General features: G+C 38.8%; 1 protein-coding gene across 2 annotated transcripts; it reads right to left on the bottom strand.

The window, feature by feature from the left end:
* Positions 1-307: 307 nt before the first annotated feature.
* Positions 308-3,440, bottom strand: LOC311262545 (cell surface glycoprotein CD200 receptor 1-B-like). Of its 2 annotated transcripts, XR_014623269.1 has the most exons (7): positions 3,352-3,440; positions 2,948-3,001; positions 1,906-2,214; positions 1,255-1,524; positions 1,026-1,121; positions 892-934; positions 308-792 (listed from the first exon to the last, which is right to left on the bottom strand). XR_014623269.1 is itself a non-coding variant. In XM_084362031.1 (6 exons), exons 1-6 carry the CDS (start codon positions 3,437-3,439, stop codon positions 768-770), a joined length of 789 nt encoding a protein of 262 aa, XP_084218157.1. In that variant the 5' UTR covers position 3,440; the 3' UTR covers positions 308-767. The 2 variants fall into 2 exon arrangements, 1 of the variants encoding a protein (XP_084218157.1); XM_084362031.1 differs by lacking the exon at positions 1,026-1,121.
* Positions 3,441-7,962: the final 4,522 nt, after the last annotated feature.

Raw genomic sequence — 7,962 nt, 5'->3', positions numbered from 1 at the left:
CCCTCCTCCTCCTGACATGAAAGTCAGCTTATATACATGTAATATGAACCTGATGTGAGACGTACTGTAGAGATGTTGATATGATACATTTGAAACAAATACATTTATCACAATGACAACATTGTATGGACAGTCATTAGTTGCATACTTATACAAAGTATTTTGAAGTAAAACACTGCTTTAACATTAATGCATGAATAAAGACGATCTTAATAGATAAAAGAATAATCATACAAGACATTTTTTGCTTCAAGCACTTTTACTTTAAATACTTTGAATACTATTTTGCAGATTACATTCACAGACATTTACTTCAGTAACATTTTCAAAGCTGACTTGTGACAGAGTATTTTTACAGTCTCGTTACAGTGTTTTCACAAAACAGTGTTTTCGCAAAGAATCTGAATACTTCCTCCACCACTGTGTAAAACTAAAAGAGTTCAAATGCGCCATGTTCTGTGGACAGGAATACATCGGTGCGGTTTCCTTTTTTCAGGTCAACAAAATAATCAGTGTGAGGGTCAGGCAAATTATAGATGTGGCAGCTTTAACAGCAGAAATCAAACAAGCCTCCAGACTCTGTCTTTCAAAGACCGTGGATACCACTCACCATTATGAAGGAATTACAACAGCAAGCACGCGTTCCAATCTACAAACTGGTTTGAACAGCTGACTATTGTTTGAAGACAGTTGAAACTATTCAGTAGGTCTAGATATAAGTTCAGAGATGCAGTGCATGATCATGATGGTGGACAATGTTCTGCTCTTCACCAGTAGATGGCAGAGCGATTCCTTGGGAGAGAGAAACATAGAGGTGACATGAACAAAATTCACCAGTGGCAGTAAAACAGACAGAGCTTTGACCTGCAGAGTTACAGAGAGATGACTCACTGGTGCCGATGTGGTTGGTGACATGTCAGATTGCTGGCATCGCCTGGCAGAAGGTGGATACACAAACCAGCTCAGACAAGAACCTTGCAAGTGTAATGCTAGTCATTCATTTTTCAGCAAATGAAAACTCTTACCTCAACATTATTTTCTCTTGTACAAAAATAGAAATCCTGTCAAAATCACAATGATTGCCACAACAATAACAACACGCAGCCAAGGACCATAGCCTGCTGTGAGAGAGTGAAGATTAATGATGTGTTAATCATCTCCTGGACCTCCCATATATTAACAAAGTTATAACTGGAAATATAACAAAACAAGTAATTTCTTTCTCATGTGCAATTCATTCTGAACAAGTCTGACCTTTTGTGGGTTTTGGTACCAAAACCTGCTCCTCTCTCCAGAATGGGTGGCTGATAGCACAGCTCAGGTTTTCTGTGTCCATTCCCTCTGAGATCTCCAGACGACTCTCTGCTGTAAAAAACCCATCTGAGACAGACGATGTTTTCACATCCGTTGAGTTTCCGGCGTGTCTCCAGAATATGTTGGCAGCAGGTTTTCCTCTTTCAGCTTTGCACACTGCCACCATCTTCTTGTCTTCTTGCTCAAACCAGGCTGATATACTGGGAGGAACTGAGCCAGGGAGGACAAAACAGAGAAACTAAACTGTTTTCCTTAACCACTGTTTCACTATCTCCTATACTCAGATGAAAATCTTCAGCAGGACTGTGAGATCCGTGCACTATGCCGAGGATCACAGACATTGTGCCTTGAGAGTTTAGAGCAACAGAAAATAGTGACATTATCCCCCATTTTGTAGTTGAAGCAACAGGTTCAGTAGTCGATTTTTCAAGATCTTAGCAAGTATAACATAAAACTACCTGCCGTAACGTATAAAAAGTAAGGAAAGGTAAGCAGAATTTGCGTGATTTGGGTGAAGTGGACATTAAAGAAGTGAACCTTGGTTCATGTTTTCTAAAAAAACATCTATCCTTGTGAGGAGAAAAGTCCTACCTGTGATAGCCACGTTGGTCTCATAACGCACGCTTCCTCCTTTGAAAACCGACTCACATTTGTAGACCCCTTCGTCGCCATTTGTGAAGTTTGGGATGTGCAGGTAAGGCAGATCGCTGGATGTATTTCTGAGTGACTTGCCATCATTGCATGTGTCTACTCTTCGGCCACCGTCATCTAAGGACATCTTACATTCACCTTTGTATTTCAGCTGTATTGTCCAGATAACATAAAGCGTCTCATTCCATGTCTTATTGCTGCATGTCAAGTTAACATCACTCCATTTGTTGAAGGCTGCGTGTCTGACAACTGAAAAAAAAGGAAAGAATAGTTGCATTATTTTAACACATAGTGGTGCTCTGATTGTACTGATTGTATATTTTAGGTGTATTTTGTTATAGAACATTACACACAGTGCACATGTCCTGATGAACACAAAAACATAAAAGAGAGATTCAGATCTGCATTGGACGTGGACAAGTGAGGAAAATAAAATAAACTATAAACAGCATGGTACACAGATACAACTTTTGTTATGAAGCATTGCACAGGATACAAACACAGTACCATACAGTACCATATAGATGCTTTATGTTTATTACTGACCATAACATATCCCCATTTGTTATGTAAGATTTGTCCTACAGAAAGTGATTTATTTAGATAAAAAGGTGATGAGTCTAAGATGATGATCAAACTTTATTTGACATAAACTAAAACCCTTAACTAATGATCCAAAGCAAACTAATTTTCTTCAAAATGGGCAAACATTTGCTATAGTCCCTTAATAGATTAAAATTACAATCCCAAATTGACTAAAGATTAAGATTAAACCTTTCTTCTGCAAAAACAACTTGTTTCAAAGCATTTATTTTAACATCTTACATTCTTTTAAACAAAAAAAAGTGTTGGAAATAATGGTTAATAGGAGAGATGGAAATGTACATTTATATTTTCATCTCCATGTGCCCTCACTAGTATCATTCAATATTTTACTCTTTCTGCAAAATATCCAGAGAGAAAAGGAGGGAAATGAGTTTACCATCATCGCCAATAGAAGAATCATTAAAGTTCGCAGAGGTGTTAAGATTAGTTCCTGTTTGAGATGGAGATGGATGTAAAGGAAAAAGTTAGTAAAACACAGTGTCCACTTTACAAAGCAACAATCGAGGTGCTTTCTGTGCTTTTTGTTAAGGATGCACAGCCAAGGAGCATGATCTGCAGTGAAGGCTTAGGGTTTATTCATAATCTGCCAGACATCAATACACACACAATGCACATCCTATCTATAAAAAAAAGCTATAATCACCACTATATATGCAGACCTCATCAATACCAAACAGTTACACTGTTATTTATGGGCTGAAAGTTAATGACTCAAACCTAAACAAAATGTTCCCTCATGCTCTCTTGAAAGTCATTAGATAAAAGAGTGTTATGTCTTACCAGGTCCTAGTCCATAGACACTCACAAATGTGAAACAGTAAAACATCAGCAGACAGGCGTTTGGCAGTCTGTCCATTAGGCTTGGCATCTTCATCATCTGAGACCTTAGATATCATCTAAAACTGCAGCTACTGCAGAGGCACATTTAACTTGAGACAAGTTTACCACTTCCTGACCTCCTACGTAAATTTGAAGACCATCTTGTACATGTGTGATGTTCAGTGCGTCAATATAAAATAGTTCAGGATGTGCATGCACAAGAAAGCTGGATATTGTTTTTTATCTTTGCAATTTAATACTGTAATACACCCTCACAGAAACACATCTTTACACAGATTGAGGTCATCCTCAATACAACATCTGAAACACATAGTTATAAAGGTTATTAAGTGGGCTTGTCACTTCAGCGGACTGGGGATTCACCTGTAAGCAACCCAGCAGGAAGTCATACAGATCAGTTTATTTTATACATCTACATTCTCTCTTTGAGGGAATTCTGCCCCAGATGATAAAAGCAGCACAGATAGTAAGGTAAACCTGCCCACATCAGTGCCGAGTCTATTATTGTTGAGCATAAATCTTCATAGTTATCAGTTCCAGCTTTACATAGGACATGGGTGTGTTTCTGTGCTTTTATGACAGCCCAGCCAGAGGGGCTGCCTCGTCAGATTCGCATACTGGGTGAACATTAGTGTGACGCTGTGCTGCTGTTTACCACAGGAAGTCATAACCACTCACCACATAAAAAAGCATGCTTGTTGAAGTTGCACCATATGAAAAACTAGAAGAAATTATGTGTAACATATGTTTAGGATTGAGGAATTACCATCTCACTCTGTGCATTATCTCATGACAGCCTATGGAGGGATTTAACATATGCCTTTTTCGAGCACTATACTGCCAAATAATCAAGAAGAATTAAGGTTATTAAATCCCATAAACACAGGTGGAGCCCATTACTGAACTCTATGTGCAATAGACCAAACTCATACGGCAGCCATTTCCCTCCAACATCACGCTCAGGCTGGGAAACTTGAATGATGTGATAATGAAATGCTGCTGTGTTCCAGGTCACAGGTTATGCAAATGTAGGGAATCTGACAAATTGTTGTCATTTCACAGCGTCCCAATTGATCGTGATTGATAGTGACAATCTGGGGGCACATTCAGCCTTATTTCAAGGTAAAACAACATTTTTGATAACCTGATAGCTGATGTTAGCATGATGTTAGCAACTTCCTAGCTAACATTACCGTACATCCAGTCTGTTTCACTTCCAGGTTTAAACAAATGTCAGACAGAACTAAATTTCTTTATCAATTCACGTCTTTGCTTATCGTATCGCATCAAATCAGTATTGTATCAAACAGTAACGTTCGCTAGAATGTGGCTGAATGCTAACGTTTGCTGTTGTCTAAGGGAAGCTAAGTTATCAAGCTTGTTGTTTTACCTTGGAATATGTTCTTTCTCGACACAAGTGATCACCCATGAAAATTTGCATGTGCATAGTCCAACTATGTGTTTTACAGTATACAAGGCAGCATATCTGTCTGCCATCCGACAACCTCTTCAGCAAGCGGTGTAGGAGCAGCAGGGTCCACAGATTGAGGGCTCCTGTGATTAAAGGGTGGTGTAGGGATGGCATATTTTTGCAAGCTAACCCGGAAGTTAGCATCACCCTGGTTCCCTCCACAAAAAGCCTATGGGATTTTTTTAATTGGATAATTGGTGAAAATAAACTCAACGGCAAACAGAAGTATATGATACTTGGATTTTTTGTTCAGACAGGTAATCTTGAAGTGTGAACTTACAGTAAGAAGATATTTCCGAAAATGGAGCAAAACAAAATTCTAATTTTGTAAGTTTTGCCAATATTAATTTGTCTTTCCAAGTATTCTTTAAATATTTCATGCAGTGTTAAAATGTTTTTGCACTACAGATATCCTGTGATGCCTGTGGATGGTGGTTCCACCATGCATGTGTTGGAAGGCCAAAGACAGAGGACAAATTTGTATGTGAAGCATGCTGAAGGAATGTTTTGACAGTTTATTTTTCCTTGATTTCGAATGTTTCATTTTATGACAGCCCAGCCAGAGGGGCTGCCTCGTCAGATTCGCATACTGGGTGAACATTAGTGTGATGCTTGTTGGAAAGAAAAAACTGTGCTGCTGTTTACCACAGGAAGTCATAACCACTTGTAATGTCCCTGAAGAGGGAAATGTTAATGAAGACACAGACACGGTGTTAAACCTTTTGCCAGCTTCATTATAAGTGAAAAAAGAAAACATTATTATTACAATTTACATTCACATGTATCCACGTTTTCATTAATACACAATACTAAATACAAAACACTGTATTCATAATGCACACAAATACTCATACTCCACATTAATGAATGATACCGGTGAGTATACTGTAGCTACATGACCGAACATAACCATTATGAACATATCGTTACTCAGCCTCTCTATCTCTCGTTCTCTTCACACGCACACACAGTGTTCTCTCAGACCTAAACCGTCTACTCCGTGAGTCACAGGTGGCTAGCTAACAAGCTAAAACCGTACGAAGTGCTACACCAGGAATGAACAATAAAACGGCATTTTCCCCGTGACTCTACTTCACGTCAGGGCATGTATGCAATGTAAACAAAAATACAGTACAATGCCATTATGCATTAACCGTGTTTCTCGTACCTGAAGAGGGAAATGTTAATGAAGACACAGACACGGTGTTAAACCTTTTGCCAGCTTCATTATAAGTGAAGCATCGAGCGGCAAGGGCTCCCCCTTCAGGCCTGTAGGCAAAACTAATCGATCATCGAATGCCAGCTTCATTACAGGTGAATCATCGAGCGGCCAGGGCTCCCCCTTCAGGCCTGTAGGCAAAACTAATCGATCATCGAAAACACATCCAAAGTGCACTGTAATGACCTTTTGTCACTTTACACACGTTTTTATCACCTCAAATGAATTGTAATGGTTTTTAACTCTTAAACACATCTTTTTAACACTTCAAATAATTGTAATGAACTGTTTTACCCTTTTTAATCTAATTTCACTAACATATTTATTAGTATTCATCTATTTATTCTGTATTTTAATCACACAATCACTCACACATGAATTCACACTATCACACACTCACCACATAAAAAAGCATGCTTGTTGAAGTAGCGCCGTATGAAAAAGTAGAAGAAATTATGTGTAACATTTGTTTAGGATTGAGGAATTACCATCTCACTCTGTGTATTATCTCATGACAGCCTGGAGGGATTTAACATATGCCTTTTTCGAGCACTATACTGCCAAATGATCAAGAAGAAGGTTAAGGTTAAGGTTATTAAATCCCATAAACACAGGTGGAGCCCATTACTGAACTCTATGTGCAATAGACCAAACTCATACGGCAGCCATTTCCCTCCAACATCACGCTCAGGCTGGGAAACTTGAATGATGTGATAATGAAATGCTGCTGTGTTCCAGGTCACAGGTTATGCAAATGTAGGGAATCTGACAAATTGTTGTCATTTCACAGCGTCCCAATTGATCGTGATTGATAGTGACAATCTGGGGGCACATTCAGCCTTATTTCAAGGTAAAACAACATTTTTGATAACCTGATAGCTGATGTTAGCATGATGTTAGCAACTTCCTAGCTAACATTACCGTACATCCAGTCTGTTTCACTTCCAGGTTTAAACAAATGTCAGACAGAACTAAATTTCTTTATCAATTCACGTCTTTGCTTATCGTATCGCATCAAATCAGTATTGTATCAAACAGTAACGTTCGCTAGAATGTGGCTGAATGCTAACGTTTGCTGTTGTCTAAGGGAAGCTAAGTTATCAAGCTTGTTGTTTTACCTTGGAATATGTTCTTTCTCGACACAAGTGATCACCCATGAAAATTTGCATGTGCATAGTCCAACTATGTGTTTTACAGTATACAAGGCAGCATATCTGTCTGCCATCCGACAACCTCTTCAGCAAGCGGTGTAGGAGCAGCAGGGTCCACAGATTGAGGGCTCCTGTGATTAAAGGGTGGTGTAGGGATGGCGTATTTTTGTAAGCTAACCCGGAAGTTAGCATCACCCTGGTTCCCTCCACAAAAAGCCTATGGGATTTTTTTAATTGGATAATTGGTGAAAATAAACTCAATGGCAAACAGAAGTATATGATACTTGGATTTTTTGTTCAGACAGGTAATCTTGAAGTGTGAACTTAATCGCTAAAAGTTTAAAGCTACAGACCACATTGCGGTCACATGACTTAAACGTCACCACCTCTAAGCATCTTACTACGCAAAAAAATAATTACCATAGTACCAAGTTTTCTATAAACAAATCAATATACAAGTTGTAAAGTTAGAGTTAGAATAGTTTGTGACTAAAGTCGGCCTGTGAAGACGGACCAGTGAGTAGATTAGTCTGCGTTCAGTCTGATTGTGTTTAATGATGTTTTTTATGTCATAGAACCAAACATGTAAACATGTGGTGACCACAGACCTTATTTCAGGTATTTGACTGTAAACCCATAAACCCACAGTGAATTAGCACCTGGAACTGGGCGGGCCTAACCCAGCAGGGCTCAAAAACATAGCCTACTGT

This window comes from Pagrus pagrus, assembly GCF_965226575.1.
Source record: "Pagrus pagrus genome assembly, chromosome: 9".
NCBI classification, from domain to species: domain Eukaryota; kingdom Metazoa; phylum Chordata; class Actinopteri; order Spariformes; family Sparidae; genus Pagrus; species Pagrus pagrus.
This window is presented reverse-complemented; position numbering and strand designations above follow the sequence as displayed.